The sequence below is a fragment of the Urocampus carinirostris genome, chromosome 5 (assembly GCF_059441175.1).
Source record: "Urocampus carinirostris isolate Australia breed hairy pipefish chromosome 5, RoL_Ucar_1.0, whole genome shotgun sequence".
NCBI lineage: Eukaryota > Metazoa > Chordata > Actinopteri > Syngnathiformes > Syngnathidae > Urocampus > Urocampus carinirostris.
This window is the reverse complement of record NC_142353.1, coordinates 44,325,267-44,345,707: the sequence shown is the minus strand read 5'-3', so window position 1 is coordinate 44,345,707 and position 20,441 is coordinate 44,325,267. Positions and strand designations below refer to the sequence as shown.

The 20,441-nt window shown below is 40.1% G+C and overlaps 1 protein-coding gene across 2 annotated transcripts in view; it reads right to left on the bottom strand.

Moving 5' to 3' along the window:
* The window catches only part of nos1 (nitric oxide synthase 1 (neuronal)), a 70,657-nt gene that overhangs the window by 31,044 nt on the left and 19,172 nt on the right, over positions 1-20,441 (bottom strand). For both annotated transcript variants that reach the window (XM_088336948.1, XM_088336949.1), the window contains exons 3-5: positions 10,221-10,323; positions 10,010-10,129; positions 5,951-6,096 (exon numbers count right to left, since the gene is read on the bottom strand). In XM_088336948.1, coding sequence (XP_088193074.1) covers positions 5,951-6,096; positions 10,010-10,129; positions 10,221-10,323 — 369 coding nt within the window. The remainder of the gene's footprint in view (positions 1-5,950; positions 6,097-10,009; positions 10,130-10,220; positions 10,324-20,441) is intronic.

Genomic DNA, 20,441 nt, shown 5'->3' with positions numbered 1-20,441 from the left:
TAACCATAGTTGTAGACGCGCTATTGCCAATCCCTCCTATCACTCATATCCAGCGTTCCCTCTAAGCTGCGCGCGTGCACAATTGCGCACTGCTCGCACATTCTCAGCGCACAAGAAAATCTAGCCGGCGCACAAAAATCAGGGCTCAAAATGACTAATTACGAAGCCACTTAAGTCAAAGTTACAGTGCATGGTCGCCGTGGCGACCGGCTGGCCCCGCCCCCTTGGCACCGGCTGTAGCAGATTTTCTAATTTGCGTGTGTGCTTTTTAAGTGCGGGTTCATTGCACTACTTTGCATTATTCTGTTCTGTTTGACTTGAGGAAACCTGTACTTTCCCGTTCTGAGTAAAAGCCTATTTTGTGAGTATTCCTAGTCTGAGTTCCTGTTTGCCTGTAAGCCTGTTTTTGTTTTTATCCCTGAGTGTTGGAAGACTTTTATTTCCTTAATAAAAGTAACTGATCGTTAACGCGAATGAGTTCACCCTTCCTGCCTCCGATCTGGTCCGGTCTCGTGACAAGGTGATGACATTGTTTTCCGATTTTTATCAAGGAACTAAACCAATCCCACCCCCCTTTCTCTACACGCCATTTTAAATAGCAACAAAAAGACATTGCATTCACACTGTCAACAAAAACTGGATCAGAAATGGATTCAAATCAAATTATTTTGTCCTCGAAGGTAATGCCAAAGTATTTCGTCACAATTTTACTCATGATTCGCCCACTGAACTGTCATTTTAAATGACGATTACATGATGTGGCATTCACACTGTCAACAGAAACTGGATCGGAACTGGATTCAACTCCAAAGGAATAGAATATTCTCATTTTAGAAAGTGATGATAAAACATTGTTGTCCGATTTTATCAAGGGACTAAACCAATCCCATCTCCCTTTCTCTAAACGCTGTTTTAAATAGTAACGAAAAGACATCACATTCACACTGTCAACACAAACTGGATCGGAACTGGATTCAACTCCGAATGAAGCGAATATTCTTATTTTAGAAGGTAATGATAAAACATTGTTTTCCAATTTTATCAAGGAACTAAACCAATCCCAACCCCTTTCTCTACACGCCGTTTTAAATAGCAACAAAAATACATTGCATTCACACTGTCAACACAAACTGGATCGGAACTGGATTCAGGTCAAGTTATTTTGTCTTCTAAGGGAATGCCAAAGTATTTCATCACAATTTTCCTCATGGTCCGCCCACCAAACTGTCATTTTAAATGATAATTTTATGAAGTCACATTAACACTGTCAACACAAACTGGATTGGAACTGGATTCAAGTCAAGTTATTTTGTCTTCATAGGCAATGCCAAAGTATTTCGTCACAATAATCCTCATGACCCGCCCACCAAACTGTCATTTTAAATGACCATTTTATGATGTCACATTCACACTGTCAACACAAACTGGATTGGAACTGGATTCAACCTCAAAGGAAGCAAATGTTCTCGTTTTAAAAGGTGTCAGACAGGACGAAAGGAAGACTGAGATCAATTGCACTCGTTTCTTGGTTTAATTGAAAAGAAGGAATTGACAAGGTGGGATTCTTCGATCCGTTGGTTGGCGGATTGACGGAACTTGACAGGCGGGTGAAGAAGAGCGTCGTAGTATACGGAAAAGAGTTCAGGAGTCAAACGGGCAGGGCAGGTCGTATGCAATACAGAAACGGGTCAGCAACGGAGATCAAACAGAATAAAACAGAGAGCAGGCAAAGAGTCAGAGGTACGGGCTTACTGAGCTGAAGGCAACAGGTAGCGTGAGTACAATCAGACAAAGGTGTATCCGGAAGCTGGGGATTTAAATGTACAGGGTGCGCCAATCAGCTGTCCTGGCTGTTGGCGCCAAAACCTGAGCACAGGTGTTCCAAATCCAGGTGATTGTGACAAAAAGGTGATGATAAAATATTATTTTCCGATTTTATCAAGAACTAAACCAATCCCACCCCCCTTTCTCTACACGCCATTTTAAATAGCAACAAAAAGACATTGCATTCACACTGTCAACACAAACTGGATTGGAACTGGATTCACCCTCAAAGGAAGAAAATGTTCTCGTTTTAGAAGGTAATGATAAAACATTGTTTTCCGATTTTATCAAGGAACTAAACCAATCCCACCCCCCTTTCTCTACACGCCATTTTTAATAGCAACAAAAAGACATTGCATTCACACTGTCAACACAAACTGGATTGGAACTGGATTGAAGTCAAATTATTTTGTCTTCAAAGGGAATGGCAAAGTATTTCATCACAATATTCCTCATGATCCGCCCACCAAACTGTCATTATAAATGACAATTACATGACGTCACGTTCACACTGTTAAAACAAACTGGATTGGAACTGGATTCAACCTCAAAGGAAGCAAATGTTCTCGTTTTAGAAGGTAATGATAAAACAAATTATTTTGTCCTTAAGATAATGCCAAAGTATTGCATCAAAATTTTCTTCATGGTCCACCCAACAAACTTTTTTTTTAAAAGACAATTACATGACGTCGCATTCACACTGTCAACATAAACTGGATTGGAACTGGATTCAAATCAAATTATTTTGTCCTTAAGATAATGCCAAAGTATTGCGTCACAATTTTCCTCATGATCCGCCCACCGAACTGTCATTTTAAAAGACAGTTACATGTCGTCGCATTCACTGTCAACACAAACTGGATCGGAACTGGATTCAACTCAAAAGGAAGAGAAAATGATTTCGTTGTCTAAGGTGATGGTATTTAAAATGTGGATTTATGAATTTCCTCTAGATCGAATCCCAACCAACCATGCACAACTTCACTTGAATTGAATCAGAACAGGATTCAACTAAAAGAGAAGCACATAGTGGCCTAAAATGGATCAAAACCGGATTCACTTTAAATGGATTCCCTTTGTTTTCTAAGGGGAGTCTAAAATATCTATTTAGGATTTTCCTCATGTTCTGACAAAAACACCGACTCCCAAAACGTCATATTTACACTGTTGCCAAAACTGGATCAGAACAGGATTCAACTCTAATTCCCTTGCTTTCAACGGAGATGCAAATAAATTGATTTAGATTTCCACTCAGAACCTGTATCCCCCCCCTCTCGCCATTTCATACGACAGACATGCCTTAGCTAATGCTAATGCTAGCGTCCGTGACAACAGCTGCTTTTGTTAGCTTCTGAGAATGCAACCCCTACTTCCTCCATCTGTAACAAAAGCTAATAATGCTAACATCTGTAGCAACAGCTGTGTATACTACCATCCGGGGCGACATCCGCTATTGCTAGCATCCGGACGATGACTACTATTGCTAACACTGAAGAATATAGCCTTTAATGCTGGCATATGTGACAATAGACATGTATGCTAGCATCTGTGACAACAGCCACCATTGCTAACATCTGAGAAAGTAACTCCTATTGCTGTCATCTTTGACAAAATCTAATAACGCTAGCATCCGTGACAACAGCTGCTATAGCTAGCATCTGTGACAATAACTGCTATTGCTAACACTGAAGAATATAGCCTTTAGTGCTGGCATATGTGACAAGAGCCATGTATGCTAGCATCTGTGACGGCAGCAGCTATTGCTAACATCTGAGAAAGTAACTCCTATTGCTGTCATCTTTGACGAAATCTAATAATGCTATCATCCGCAACAACAAGCGCTATTGCTAGCATCTGTGACGATGACTGGTATTGCTAACACTGAAGAATATAGCTTTTAATGGTGGCATATGTGACAATAGCCATGTATGGTAGCATCTGTGACGACAGCCACTATTGCTAACATCTGAGAAAGTAACTCCTATTGCTGTCATCTTTGACGAAATCTAATAATGCTATCATCCGCGACGACATCCGCTATTGCTAGCATCTGTGACGATGACTGGTATTGCTAACACCGAAGAATATAGCCTTTAATGCTGGCATATGTGACAATAGCTAATTTTGGTAGCATCTGTGACAACAGCCGCTATTTCTAGCATCTGAGAAGGTAACTCCGATCGCTGTCATCTTTGATGAAATCTAATATGCTAGCATCCATAGCAACAGCTGTGTATGCTAGTATCCGCAACAACAAGCGCTATTGCTAGCATCTGTGACGATGACTGCTATTGCTAACACTGAAGAACATAGCCTTTAATGCTGGAATATATGACAATAGCTAATTATGCTAGCATCTGTGACATCAGCCGCTATTTCTAGCATCTGAGAAGGTAACTCCTATCGCTGTCATCTTTGATGAAATCTAGTATCCTAGCATCCATAGCATCAGCTGTGTATGCTAGTATCCGCAACAACAAGCGCTATTGCTAGCATCTGTGACAATGACTGGTATTGCTAACACTGAAGAATATAGCTTTTAGTGCTGGCATATGTAACAAGAGCCATGTATGCTAGCATCTGTGACGACAGCAGCTATTGCTAACATCTGAGAAAGTAACTCCTATTGCTGTCATCTTTGACGAAATCTAATAATGCTAGCATCCGCGACGACATCCGCTATTTCTAGCATCTGAGAAGGTAACTCCTACCTTTCATTTCATTTCATATGACAATAGCTAATTATGCTAGCATCTGTGACGTCAGCCGCTATTTCTAGCATCTGAGAAGGTAACTCCTATCGCTGTCATCTTTGATGAAATCTAGTATCCTAGCATCCATAGCAACAGCTGTGTATGCTAGTATCCGCAACAACAAGCGCTATTGCTAGCATCTGTGACGATGACTGGTATTGCTAACACTGAAGAATATAGCCTTTAGTGCTGGCACATGTGACAAGAGCCATGTATGCTAGCATCTGTGACGACAGCAGCTATTGCTAACATCTGAGAAAGTAACTCCTATTGCTGTCATCTTTGACGAAATCTAATAATGCTAGCATCCGCGACGACATCCACTATTGCTAGCATCTGTGACGATGACTGCTATTGCTAACACTGAAGAATATAGCCTTTAATGCTGGCATATGTGACAATAGCTAATTTTGGTAGCATCTGTGACAACAGCCGCTATTTCTAGCATCTGAGAAGGTAACTCCTTTCGCTGTCATCTTTGATGAAATCTAATATGCTAGCATCCATAGCAACAGCTGTGTATGCTAGTATCCGCAACAACAAGCGCTATTGCTAGCATCTGTGACGATGACTGCTATTGCTAACACAGAAGAACATAGCTTTTAATGCTGGAATATATGACAACAGCTAATTATGCTAGCATGTGTGACGACAGCCGCTATTGCTAGCATCTGAGAAGGTAACTCCTATTGCTATCATCGTTGACGAAATCTAATAATCCTAGCATCCGTAGCGACAGCTGTGTATGCTAGCATCCGCAACAACAAGCGCTATTGCTAGCATCTGTGATGATGACCGTTATTGCTAACACGTAAGAATGAAGCTTTTGATATTGGCGTCGATGACAGTAGCTTTTACTGCTAGCATGTGTAACGACAGCCGCTATTGCTAACATTTGAGAATAAAAACCCTACTGCTGTCATCTGTGAAAAAAGCTACGAATGTTAGCATCCGTATCGACATCTTTGTATGCTAGCATCCAAGATGACATCCACTTTTTCTAAAGTTTGATGATTTAGCCCCTAGTGCTGGTCTTCAGAACGATCGCTAACAATGCTAGCATCCGTGACGACAGCTGCTATTACGAGCATGTGAAAATGTAACTCTTACTACTGTCATCCGTGTCGAAAGCTATGAATGTTAGGCATCTGTAGAGACAGCTGAATATGCTAGCATCTGTGACGACATCCGCTATTGCTAACATCTGAGAATTGAGCCCCTAATGCTGCTAGCATTTTAGAATGTAGCTGAAACGATAGTTAGTAATACTAATACTGTGACGATATCCACTAATGCTAGCGCCCGAGAATGTAGCCGCTAATGCTAACGTCATCCCTGCTAGTCACGAACGGCAGTTGGCCCCGCCCCCTTGCCTTTTGATGGAGGTGTAGTATTGGTCGATGAAGTCGGTGGCTAATGCTAGCAGCTCATCTTTGGGTCGCGCCTCGTCAGGTTTGCGGACGTTAGCGCCGGGCATCATCACCGAGCCCTGGCACACGTTTTCGCCACAAGATGGCAGCTGTGGGCAGACATGAAAAAGTTAGCTGTGGCGCTAGCTAGGTTCGGAATTTACACATCAAAGTGCTGTAAAAAAACACAAAAATGGACCTCACCTTTGCGACACATCAAATAACATTTTTCTTCATCTATGCTAAGCTAATTTTACTACGTAAAAAGGAGTCATTAGCTTTAAGTGCTTTGAATTCAAACAATCAATACGAACTACAGAATTCTGACTCCACCTATGCTAAGCTAATACTATTTGTACTAGCTAAAGCTGTTAGCATCAAGCTAGGAGTCACTAAGTGCTTTCAATTAAAAAAACTGATAATAACTGCAAAGTTTTGACTCTCTGTGCTAAGCTAATTTCATTCTATGCTATAGGTGTTAGCATTAAGCTAATAGGCTTCACATGCACTAAAGCTTTAAGCAACCGAAAACAACAGCTACAATTCTTCGCTTATGCGTATTTTCCTCCGGAATTTAAAACATATTCAGCACACGAATCGCTTCTGCGTAACTAATTTTGCTAAAAATGTTAGCATTGAGCTAGCTGACTTCTAGTGCTTTAAATTCCCCAAAAACGAAAGCTACAGACTTTTGTCTTCAATTATGCTGAGCTAATTTCATTTTTTTGAGCTACAGATGTTAGCATTAAGCTAATAGGCTTGAAGTACTTAAAATGTTCAAAGAATTGATAACAACCACAACATTTTGTATGTACTTATGTTTAACGAATGTCATTCTTTAAGCTAAGACTGATAGCATTAAGCTAGTAGACTTTACATGCTTTAAACTCAAATAACCGACTACTAGCACAGAGTAGTTTTGACTCCACCTATGCTAAGCTAATTTCATTCTTTGAGCTAAAGATGTTAGGATCAAGTTACTCAACTTCGAGTGCTTTGATTTAAAAAAAAACAATACCAACTACAGAATTGTGACTCCACCTATGCTAGGCTAACACCCTTGGTACTAGCCAAAGTTATTAGCATCAACCTAGGGGTCATTAAGTGCTTTCAATTCAAACAACAGCTAAGAACTGCATAGTTTTGACTCTCTATGCTAAGATAATTTCATTCTTTGAGCTATAGGTTTTAGCATTAAGCTAATAGGCTTCCCATGCGCTAAAGGTTTAAGCAACCGGAAACAACAACTACATTTTTTCTTCGCTTATGTGTAGCTAATTTTGCTAAAAATGTTAGCATTGAGCTAGCTAACTTCTAGTGCTTTAAATTCCCAAAAAACAAAAGCTACAGACTTTTGTCTTCAATTATGCTAAGCTCATTTCATTCTTTGAGCTACAGGTGTTAGCATTGAGCTAATAGGCTTGAAGTACTTAAAATGTTCAAAGAATTTATAACAACCACAACATTTTGTTTCACGTATGCTTAACTAATGTCTTTAAGCTAAGACTGATAGCATTAAGCTAGTAGACGTTGCATGCTCTAAACTCAAACAACCGACAATTATCAAAGAGTTTTGATTCATCATATTGGAAGCTAATTTCATTCTTTGAGCTAAAGATGTTAGCATCAAGCTAGTCAACTTCAAGTACTTTGATTTCAAAAAGAAACAATACTAACATCAGAATTCTAACCCCACCTATGCTACGCTAATATCATTTGTACTAGCTCAAGTTGTTAGCATCCAGCTAGGAGTCATTAAGTGCTTTCAATTCAAACAACAGATAACAACTCCATAGTTTGGACTCTTTATGCTAAGCTAATTTCATTCTTCGAGCTATAGGTGTTAGCATTAAGCTAATAGGCTTCACATGCTCTAAAAGTTAAAGCAACCAATAACAACAACTCCGTTTTGTCTTTGCTCATGATTAACTAATTTAGCTAAAAATGTTAGCGTTAAGCTAGCCGACCAATATTCCTTTAAACAAATGTGATTTACCACTTGGTAAAGCCTGTCCCTTTAAAGCAGAGTGGGAAAAAATAAATAAAAAATGAAGCGATCACCACGGCTAAAAATAAAAAGTATGATCGGTATTAAAGAGGGCAGATTAGCGCTAGCTTGTGAGAAAAAAGAAGAAAAACGGGTAGTGCCGGGTAAAAAAACTGAAAGCAAATTGAGCCTTTTCCGGTTGCCTGGTTTTAAAACGTTGATTCCATTTATTAGGATCCAGAAAAAATCCAAACCTATCTGTGAAAAAGTCATTGCCCCCTTTGGGCCAACTTTATCAGCCATAACAGAAATAAAAAATTTACGATAATGAGTCCTTCACAACACTGTAGAGGAATTTTGGCCCATTCTTCTTTGCAATATTGTTTCAAATCATCCTGTCATGATCACAGTTTTCTAGCAAGAACTGCCCCTTTAATCCAGACTTTGACTCCAGAACCTTCCTTTTGGTGTCTTTGAGGCATCCGGAGGTGGACTTGCTGCTGTGTTTGGGATCGTTGCCATGGTGCATGATCCAACAGCGCATTTTTTACTCATTAGCCACAGAATGTTTTTTCAAAAGTCTTGAGGATAATCAAGATGCTTTCTGGCAAATGTGAGAGAGAACTGTGTGTTCTTTTGTGGTTTTCGGCTGGGAACTCTCCTTTTTTGGGCCAGTGGCCTTCTTACAGTAGAGCAGGGGTGTCAAACTCATTTTAACTCGGGGGCCACACGATAGAACAAACATTCTGTCGGGGGCCGGACTGGTAGATTAAAGAGAAAGAAAAAGAGATAAAGAAATAAGAGAAAGAGGGAGGGAAAAGAGAGAGGGCGCGACAAAGAAAGGAAAAGAGAGAGAGGGAGAGAGCGGGAGAAAAAAAAGATAAAAAGTCGTGAGAAAGGGGGAAAAGAAACAGAGAGGAAGAACGAAATCCAAAGAGAAATAGAAAGACAGAAGGGGAGAAAAGAGAAAAGAGAGCGCGAAGGGTATGAAGAGAGAAAGAGAAAAGAGAGAAAAGGAAAAATGGAGCAAAAGAGGTTAAAAGTCACAGGGAGAGAAAGAGACAAAGAGCAACAAAGGAAGAAAAAAAGAGAGACACAGAGAGTGAAAGAGACAGAGACAGAGTGGGAGAAAAGGGGTGGAAAAGAGAAAAAAGAAAGAAAGAAAGAAAGAAAAGAGAGAGAGAGAAATAAATATTAGTACAGTGTCTTTTTTCGAGGCAACATCAAGTTGACATATTTCAACCTGCAGCTTGTTTTTCTCTTGCGCTTCTCTGAGTGTTGTCTCGCGGGCCGGATTCAATCCCTTAGCGGGCCTGATCTGGCCCGCGGGCCGCCCGTTTGACACCTGTGTAGTAGAGTCACGAAGACTGACCTCAATTGAGGCCATCAAGGGATCCAGTTTTTCGGATGTTTTTAGAAATTATTTCCTAAACGGAATATCTGCCATTGTTCCCAGTTTTCTCCATTCGTGGACAATGGCTATAATGGTTTGCCTCGAAAATGGCTTTGTAATAGATTTCAATGACTTTTTTTCAAATTTCTTGCGGAATTTTGGTAACATGTCTATTGTCTCATCTCATCTCATCAGCTGTACCGCTTATCCTCATTAGGGTCGCGGGGGGGCTGGAGCCCATCCCAGCCATCTCCGGGCAGTGGGCAGGGGACACCCTGAACTGGTTGCCAGCCAATCGCAGGGCACACAGGGACAGACAACTCACTCGCTCATTCACACCTAGGGACAATTTGGACAATTCACCTGCATGTTTTTGGAACGTGGGAGGAAACCGGAGTGCCCGGGAGAAACCCACGCAAGCACGGGGAGAACATACAAACTCCGCTCAGGAAGTCTGGAGCTGGATTTGAACCCATGTCTATTGTGTTCTTGAGATTTTGTAGCCTACATTTTGGGGGTAATTACTTTTTTCACATAAAATTTCAGGAAGGGGGTAAATATGTCTTCTGGGCACTGTAAATGCCCATAAATTGATCAAGAATTGTGATTTTCTGAGTAATTTTGAGGGATGTTGTATAGCAACCTTGCTAGCGCTATGATGCAGCGTGTCGTTGAAGACGCCGCCGCTCTCCCAGTTTTTGATTTTGAGGAAACGAGGACACTTGGAGGGGCTCCCGTTCTGCACCGTTTTGGTGGGCGAGCCCTGTGAAAAAGGGAGAGAAGTGCTTATCAGGTGTCCAAATGACGGCTCGGGGACCTTTTGCGGCCCCGTCGACCGTTTTTCACGGGCTTACCTGCTCAGCCTGCAGGTTGTGGAGCACCACCGACATGTTGTCCCGTCTGCGCTGGTTTTCCGACAAAATCTGGGGCCGGTTTCCTTTCCCTGCGCTTGGGTCCCTGCAGCGGGACCAAAAATTAGTGGCGGGTCGCCTCAGTCACATTAAATCGAAGCAAAATTTTAAAAAAATGTTCGGAATTTTTGGTGTGTTGAGGACAATCGAGTCAATCGGGAACGGAAATTTCCGAGAAAAAATATGAATCCTCCATTGGCTTCAAAATATTTCTTTAAAAAATCCAAAACAAAATAAAAATAAAAAATCTGCATACGAGGGGAGTGCCAGTGATATATTTTTCAAAATTATTGTATTTCATTATAATTACTATGCATAACAAAAACCAAGGAAAATATTTCATATAAATGAACAAAAAACGTAAAATATTTTTGCAATATTTGACTCTGAAATTAAGAACAAATTCAGCATACGAGCCTGGGAAGAGCGCTAGCACTATATTTTTCAAAATAATAGGAAAATAATTCTTAAACAACAAGAACATTAATTAATTTTGCATTACTTTCCTTAGAAGTTGAAAAAAAATTCAGCATTCCAATTTGAATGGAGTGCCAGCATTACCTTTTTCAAAATGTTTGTATTTATTTTGAATTATTGAGCAAAAAAATCTGAGGAAAATAATTCTTAAACAACAAAAACACATTATAAATAAAAAACGATTGAATTATTTTGCATTATTGTCTGGCAACATTTTAAAAAATTCAGCATACGAGTCAAGTGGAGTTGCACCACTACTATTATTATTATTATTACTATTATTATTTTACATATAACACAACAATTCTGACAATAATTAAAAAAAAACTTTTCAATTATTTTGCATTGTCTGGAAAAATTGGAAAAAAAATTCAGCATACGAGCTCCACCGCTATTATTATTATTATTATTATTATTATCATTTTAGTTATTGAAAAAACAACAACAAAATATAACAAAAATATTTCTGACAATTATAAATAAAAAAATAAATTAAATTATTTGAATTATTTTGCATTGTTGTCTGTAAAAAATTCAGCATACGAGTCAGAATGGAGTTGCACCACTGCTATCATTATTATTATTATAATTATTATTATTTTACATATTATAACACATCGATTCTGACAATAATTGAAAAAAACCTTTTAAATTATTTTGCATTATTGTCTGGAAAAATTGGAAAAAATTTTTTAGCATACGAGCTCCACCTCTATTAATATTATCATTATTATTATCATTTTAGTTATTGAAAAAAACAACAACAAAATATAACAAAAATATTTCTGACAATTATAAACGATTGAATTATTTTGCATTATTGTCTGTAAAAAATTCAGCATACGAGTCAAGTGGAGTTGTACCACTACTATTATTATTATTGTTATTATTATTTTACTTATTTAAAAAACAATAACAATAAAATATTACAAAACTATTCCGACAACAGTTAGAAAAAAAGACGTTAAATTATTTTGCATTCTTGTCTAGCAAAATTCAGCATACGAGCTCCACCGCTATTTTCATTATAATAATTATTTTAGGTATTGAAAAAATAAAACAATAAAACATGACAAAAATAATTCTGACAATTATACATACAATGATAGAATTATTTTGCATTATTATCCGTCGAAAAATTGTAAAATTCAGCATACGAGTCGGAGTGGAGTTGCACCACTACTACTATTATTATTATTATTTTACTTATTAAAAAACAAACTTCAATAAATTATACCAAAACAATTCTGACAATAATTAAATTATTTTGCATTATTTAACAAAATTGGAAAAAAATTCAGCATACGAGCTCCACCGCTGTTATTATTATGTTCATTTTAGTGATTGAAAAAAAAAAAAAAAAGAAAACATAACAAAAATAATTCTGGCAAATAAACAAAACATTTTTTGGATTAATTGCTTTATTATTTGTCAAAATTGGAAAAAAAATCAGCATACGAGCTCCACCGCTATTATTATTATTATTATTATCATCATTTTAGTTATTGAAAAAAAAACAATAAACCACAACAAAATTAATTCTGACAATTGTACAAAAAACCCCGATTGAATTATTTTGCATTTTTATCCGTCAAAATAGGAAAAATTATTCAACATACGAGCTCCACCGCTATAATTATTTTTATCATTTTAGTGATTGAAAACAAAACAAAACAAGAAAACATAACAAAAATAATTCTGGCAAATAGACATAAAACATTTTTTTTATTATTTGCATTATTATTTGTCAAAATTGGAAAAAAATTCAGCATACGAGCTCCACCGCTATTATTATTCTTATTCTTATTATCATTTTAGTTATTGAAAAAAAAAAACCAAACATACCAAAAATAAGTCTGACAATTATACATAAAAAAATTATTATTTTTCATTATTATACATCGAAATTTTTAAAAAATTCAGCATACGAGTCCGAACGGAAGGCCACTCACCCTTCCGGCCAATCGACTCAGACGATGAGGCGTGGCCGACGCCCTCCCAAGAAAAATCCACAAAAAATAAAATAAAATTAAACCGAAAATAAAGAAGGTCTCGCAAGTGGAATGGAGGCGCAATGGAATTGTTCCTAGTTGCCCCCTTTTTAACGGAACACCGTAGTGGGCGTGGCCAAAGCTCTTGAGGGCGTGGCCAAAGTTGTAAACATCACAAACTGGTTCTGGTGAAACAATTTGTTTTTTAGACGAGTGTAAATAAGGCCACCACCAGGGTTGGGTAGGGTTACTTGAACTGGATTACTTTCAATGACTTTTGGATTACTCCAATAGCAAATATGCTAAAAAAAAGGCAAAAGAAACTAAATAGGAATAAAATGACTCCATTTTGTGCAGGCTTGGGGAGTAACGGAATACATGGAACGGCAAAAATGATGTTTGGATTTGTTTTCATTTCGTTTCTGTCACATTTGATGTTCGTTTTGCCGTAGATCAAAGAGATCAAAGCCAGGGGAGAAAGCTAACCACGTGTTGTGAGTCATCATTTGATTCATATTTCATTTCTTTTGTCTTTTATGAGCATATCTGGTATTGGAGTCATCCAAAAGTCATTGAAAGTAATCCAGTTAAAGTAACCCTGCCCAACCCTGGTTATAGTGATAGATAGATAGATAGATATGCATAGATACATAGAAAGTTATAGAGATAGATAGATATGTATAGATACATAGAGAGTTATTGAGATATAAAGATAGATAGATAGATATGTATAGATACATAGAAAGTTATAGAGATAGATAGAAAGTTATAGAGATAGATAGATAGAAAGTTATAGATATAGATAGATATGCATAGATACATAGAAAGTTATAGAGATAGATGGATAGATGGATAGATGGATAGATGGATAGATTAGATATGCATAGATACATAGAAAGTTATAGAGATAGATAGGCGACAGTGGCTCAGGAGGTAGGGCGCTCGTCTTGGGATCAAGAGATCGCAGTTCGAATCCCGGCTCCTCTGTGTTACATGTCGACGTGTCCTTAGGTAAGACACTGAACCCCTAATACCCCCAATATGCAGGTTAGCGCCTTACATGGCTGCACGGCTGCTATTGGGAAATGTGAAGCACACTGTAAAGCGCTTTGGGAAGTTTTGACTTGAAAAGCGCTATATAAATGCAGATCATTTCATTTCATTTCATTTCATAGATAGAAAGTTATAGAGATAGATAGATAGATAGAAAGTTATAGAGATAGATAGATAGATAGATAGATAGATATGCATAGATACATAGAAAGTTATAGAGATAGATAGATATGCATAGATACATAGAAAGTTATAGAGATAGATGTATAGATAGATAGATAGATAGATATGTATAGATACATAGAAAGTTATAGAGATAGATAGAAAGTTATAGAGATAGATAGAAAGTTATAGAGATAGATAGATAGAAAGTTATAGATATAGATAGATAGATAGATAGATATGCATAGAAAGTTATAGAGATAGATAGATATGCATAGATACATAGAAAGTTATAGAGATAGATGGATAGATAGATAGATAGATAGATTAGATATGCATAGATACATAAAAAGTTATAGAGATAGATAGATAGATAGATAGATAGATAGATATGTATAGATAGATAGAAAGTTATAGAGATAGATAGATAGATAGAAAGTTATAGAGATAGATAGATAGATAGAAAGTTATAGAGATAGAAAGATAGATAGATAGATAGATAAATAGATAGATAGAAGGTTATAGACAGGGTTTAGTTTCTTTCAGTTTCTTTTGTCTTTTATTAGCATATTTGGTATTGGAGTCATCCAAAAGTCCTTGAAAGTAATCCAGTTAAAGTAACCCTACCCAAGCCTGGTCGCCACGCATTCCTTTTGCTTTTGTGTTCCTCTTTTTCTCTTTTTTTCTTTTTCTCTTTTTTTTTCCATTTTCTCCTCCCCCTTTTAAGCGGCCCCCGGGCGACACGCCGCAGGGGCCCCGGATAGAAATTTAAATTATGAATAGCACGCAAACAAAACGCTTTGCTCCGTTTGTCAGACGAAATGGAACCTTTTGGAAGACGCCCAAAAAAAACCACAAAGGAGGCGGCTTGGCAGATGAGGCGGCTCAGGAATGCGGTTTGTGGTTTTCCTGCAGGTGTTCTGTGCACACCCTATTGGCCGGAAGCTCTAAACCAGGGAAGTACACTGACATTGAAAGCCAAAGGTTACTGACAGAGCGAGTGGCTGTTCTACCAAAAGCCGACAAAGCGGTCGAGATGCCGAACCGGCTCGGGCAGAGTGGACCTTCATTGTTAAAGCTGCTGCACCAGATCCCAAAAAGGCAGAAAGAAAAATGGACGGTTCAAGATGGCGTCCAAGCAACAAGTCACAATGACTCAGCGTCCCAACAGAGTTTCCGGATGAAGCGGATGGGGCAGAGGCAGGCTGAGCTTTATTGCTATGACCGCCTTACTGAAACCTGACAAGAAGGATGGATAAAAAGTATAATGGAATCTCACCATGAGTTGTTTTTTGGTTAACTGAGCAGGTCAAATGGGAGGCATTGAAGTAACAACTGGATGAAGCAGCTAGGGCACAGGTAGAACTGAGCTTCATTGTTGAAGCTTCTCCACAAAATCTGAAATGTATAGGTGAAATGGAAGATTAACAGCCCAAAAAAACAATTCCCAACTCCTCTGCATCCCATCATAGCAGTCAATGAAGTGGCTGGGGCACAGTAAGGTCTGAACTTAACACAACCTGACCTGATGGAAAGAATGATGGATAGTTAAGATGGCATCCAAAAAATAAGTCACAATGACTCAGATTCTGGATGAAGCGGGTGGGGCACACATAGAACTGAGCTTCATTGTTAAAGCTGCTCGACAAAAACTTGGACGGATGGGTGAATCGAAAGATTGACAGTCTAAAAAAACAAGTCGCAACTCCTTGGCATCCCATCGCAGCAGCCGATGAGGTGGCTGGGGCACAGCCATGTCTAAACTTCATTATTAAAGATGCTGCACCATAACCCGACCAAATGGAAAAGAGGATGAATGGTCAAGATGGCATCCATCAAAAGATTCCAAATGGCTGGGGCACAGATGGGTCATTGTGGAAGCTGCTGCTGCACAACAATAAATGGAGAGAATGATTAATGCCAAAAATTCTGTCCAAGAACGAGTCCCAACACATTGACATCCAAATAGATGATAATGATGTGCCCGATGAAGAAGGCTAGGGTACCGGCAGGGTTGAGTCTCAATGTGAAAACTGCTGCACCTTAACCAAACAAGATAGGCAGATAGAAAAAAGGCTGAATGATTAAATGCCTTCCACAAAACGATTCCCAACTCCTCCCCATCCCATCGTAGTAGCTGATAAAGTGGCTGGGGCAGAGGCAGGTCTGAGCTTCGTTGCTAAAAATTGTGCTGCATAACAACAAATGGACGGATAAAAAGAAGGATGGAAGGTCAGGAACCTGTCCAAAAAATGACTCCCAACGCATCAGCATCCCCTCATAGCAGCCAATGAAGTGGCTGGGACAGTGTCATTGTTAAAACTGCTGCAGCACAATCTGACCAGAGATGGACTGATAAAACAAAAGTCAAAGCAACAAGTTCAACCTTGGCATCCCCGAAAAAGTCTTTAAAAGAAGCGGCTAGGGAAGGCATGGATTAGCTTCACTGTTAAAGCTGCTGCACCAATACCTAACCGACGAGATGTTGAGATGGATAGAAGGATGAATAGTTAAAATACTGTTGAGAAAATAAGCCTTAGCATCTTGGTAGAGTATCTGGGTGAAACGGCTGGGGCAGGCTTGAGCGCCATTGTTAAAGCTGCTGCTCCACAACCCTGATGAGATTTACAGATGGAAAGAACGATGGATAGTCAAGATGCTCTTCAAGCAACGAGTTCAACCTTGACAGAGAGTTGAGATGAAATGGCTGGGGCAGCTGCACTACAACCTGACTAAATGCACAGATAAAAACAAATGGTGAGCTTTCACTATTTGTTTTTTTTTTTTGGTTAACTGAGGAGGCCAAATGCAAGGTGATCAAGGAACAGCTGGATGAAGCGGCTTGGGCATGGGCGAGTCTTTATTTTTAAAGCTGCTGCACCATGTGCTGGAAAGAAGGATTTACTTCCTCTCTGAGTTTTGTTTTTCTAATCAAGCAAATCACTGGCAAGGCAGTTAGGATCCCATCCGGAATACGAGTACCCCCTGGTCGATTCCGGAGATCATTCGAGGATTCTGATTGGCCAAGGGGAGGCCTCATTAAGCTCGCCGGGTAAGTGGGGTCTCCATTGATGGCCTCGCAATTGCTAGCGAGGGGATTTTGCGCCGTCGCGCATTCAAAGGCTACACAATGAGAAATTGATCGGGGGGCATAAAGAGGTGGGGCTCCGTTTGAGAGAGCAAAATGGCTGCCAAGAGACGAGAAAGTGGCGCCTGCTGTGGCCAATCGCAAACGAGAGAATGAAAAATGGCGCCTTCTGCGACCAATCATAAACGAGAGATGAAAAAAATCGCGCCTGCTTCGACCAATAGACATCGAGAAACGGAAAAGTGGCGCCTGCTGTGGCCAATTGCAAACAAGACACGGAAAAATGGCGCCTGCTGCGACCAATTGTTAACTAAAATGGAAAAGTGTCGCCTGTTTCGACCAATCGCAAACGAGAGAATGAAAAGGGGCGCCTTCTGCGACCAATCGCAAACAAGAGATTGGAAAATGGCGCCTTCTGCGACCAATTGCAAACGAGAGACGGAAAAATGGCGCCTGCTGCGACCAATCGCAAACGAGAGAATGAAAAATGGCGCCTTCTGCGACCAATCGCAAACAAGAGATTGAAAAATGGCGCCTTCTGCGACCAATTGCAAACGAGAAATGAAAAAATGGCGCCTGCTGCGACCAATTGTAACTAAAATGGAAAAGTGCCGCCTGCTGCGACCAATCGCAAACAAGAGAATGAAAAATGGCGCCTTCTGCGACCAATCATAAATGAGAAACGAGAAAATGGCGCCTGCTGCGACCAATAGAGAACGAAAGACGGAAAAGTGGCGCCTGCTGCGGCCAATTGCAAACGAGAGACGGAAAAATGGCGCCTGCTGCGTCCAATCGCAAACGAGAGAATGAAAAATGGCGCCTTCTGCGACCAATCGCAAACAAGAGATTGGAAAATGGCGCCTTCTGCGACCAATTGCAAACGAGAGACGGAAAAATGGCGCCTGCTGCGACCAATCGCAAACGAGAGAATGAAAAATGGCGCCTTCTGCGACCAATCGCAAACAAGAGATTGAAAAATGGCGCCTTCTGCGACCAATTGCAAACGAGAAATGAAAAAATGGCACCTGCTGCGACCAATTGTAACTAAAATGGAAAAGTGCCGCCTGCTGCGACCAATCGCAAACGAGAGAATGAAAAATGGCGCCTTCTGCGACCAATCATAAATGAGAAACGAGAAAATGGCGCCTGCTGCGACCAATAGAGAACGAAAGACGGAAAAGTGGCGCCTGCTGCGGCCAATTGCAAACGAGAGACGGAAAAATGGCGCCTGCTGCGACCAATCGCAAACGAGAGAATGAAAAATGGCGCCTTCTGCGACCAATCGCAAACAAGAGATTGAAAAATGGCGCCTTCTGCGACCAATTGCAAACGAGAAATGAAAAAATGGCGCCTGCTGCGACCAATTGTAACTAAAATGGAAAAGTGCCGCCTGCTGCGACCAATCGCAAACGAGAGAATGAAAAATGGCGCCTTCTGCGACCAATCATAAATGAGAAACGAGAAAATGGCGCCTGCTGCGACCAATAGAGAACGAAAGACGGAAAAGTGGCGCCTGCTGCGGCCAATTGCAAACGAGAGACGGAAAAATGGCGCCTGCTGCGACCAATCATAAATGAGAGATGTAAAAATGGCGCCTGCTTCGACCAATAGACAACGAGAGATGGAAAAATGGCGCCTGCTGCGACTAACTGTTAACTAAAATGGAAAAGTGCTGCCTGCAGCGACCAATCGCCAACGAGAGAATGAAAAATGCCGCCTGCTGCGACCAATCACAAATGTGGAACAAAAAGATGGCGCCTGCTGCGACCAATTGCGAACAAGAGACGGAAAAATGGCGCCTATTTAGACCAATCACAAAAGAGAGACGAAAAAATTGCACCAGCTGCAACTAATCACAAAAGAAAGACGAAAAAGTGGCACCTACTGCGACCAATAGAGAACAAGAGACGGAAAAATGCCGCCTGCTGCGACCAATCACAAACGAGAGACGAAAAAGTGGCACCTACTGCTGCTGTGACCAATTGTTAACTAAAATGGAAAAGTGCCGCTGGCTGCGACCAATAGCAAACGAGAGATTGAAAAAATGGCGAGTGCTGCTACCAATCACAAACAAGAGACGGAAAAATGGCGCCTGCTTCGACCAATAGAGAACGCAAGACGGAAAAATGGCGCCTGCTGTGACCAATCGCAAACAAGAGACCGAAAAATGGCGCCTGTTGCGACCAATCACAAACGAGAGATTGCATATGGCGCCTGCTGCAACCAATTGTTAACTAAAATGGAAAAGTGCCGCCTGCTGCGACCAATCGCAAACAAAAGACGGAAAAATGGCGCCCGCTCTGACCAATCACGGACGAGTCCGTTCAGCACCACATTCGTTTCTGCGGCATCTTCGGAGCACGACACCTATTTGTCACAGAATCTTTACAGAAAATGGAATCCGGATAAAATGGTTTGCGACCGATATTTTGAGGCTTTCAAAATAAAAGCTCGGATGTTGCTTTAGAAAACCACAGCGTATTTCCAATAAGTGACAACCAAACCAAATACTGTATTTTCCGCACTATAAGGCCCACCTAAAAGCCTTTTTTTTTCAAAAGCTGACCATGCGCCTTATAATACAGTGCGCCTTATATATGGATCGATATTAAGTCGCAAAGTCTTGCAACTAAAGCAAGCAGCCGCCGACTCGATTTTCCCCCGAAGGCGAAGTCGTCCGTGGTGTATGCTGGGATTTATATACCGCCGTTTCATTTCCTGACCAATGTGTCAATCATCATTTGAATCAGTCACTATTGGCTAAAGTTATTCGGAGGTAAGGAGGCGGATCCTTTTTATCATTTACAGGCTCGGATAGGCTAAAGGGGCAAAACAAAGCCTGCGATTGGCCGAAAAAGATGAATGTGAATCACAGGTTGGGTTGCACTACGGCATAGAGAAAACATGTTTCATTAGTCTGTATTTGTAAATATTTGACTCTCCTGGATTTACTACACTCACGGTTGTAAGAAGACCATGGTTACGTGAAGGCTGCAAGAGAACTTAGGTGAGCTACGCGGATTTATATTTTCCCGGTATCTTGTTTTAGAACGATCTTGATGTTTCTGTGATGAGTCTATTTTGAAACTCAATTCAATTCAAAGTGTTTATTGTCATATGCACAGTAAAGTTGCGAGCGAAAAATAAAATAGAAACTAAGGAATGGTTGGCATTTCTTGAATCCCAAGACTTTAACCTTCCGAATGATATTTGGAAGGATGCGTTTGAGTGACATCGTACGGACACCGCATCCGCACGTGCCTACGACACGTATTTGATTCTTTGCAAGCTTTGGGAATGTTAAGGGGGTAATCAGTTGGACTGAATCATCTGACTGTTTTGTCCACGTTCCCATTGTAGCGCCTTATAATCCGGTGCGCCTTATATATGGAA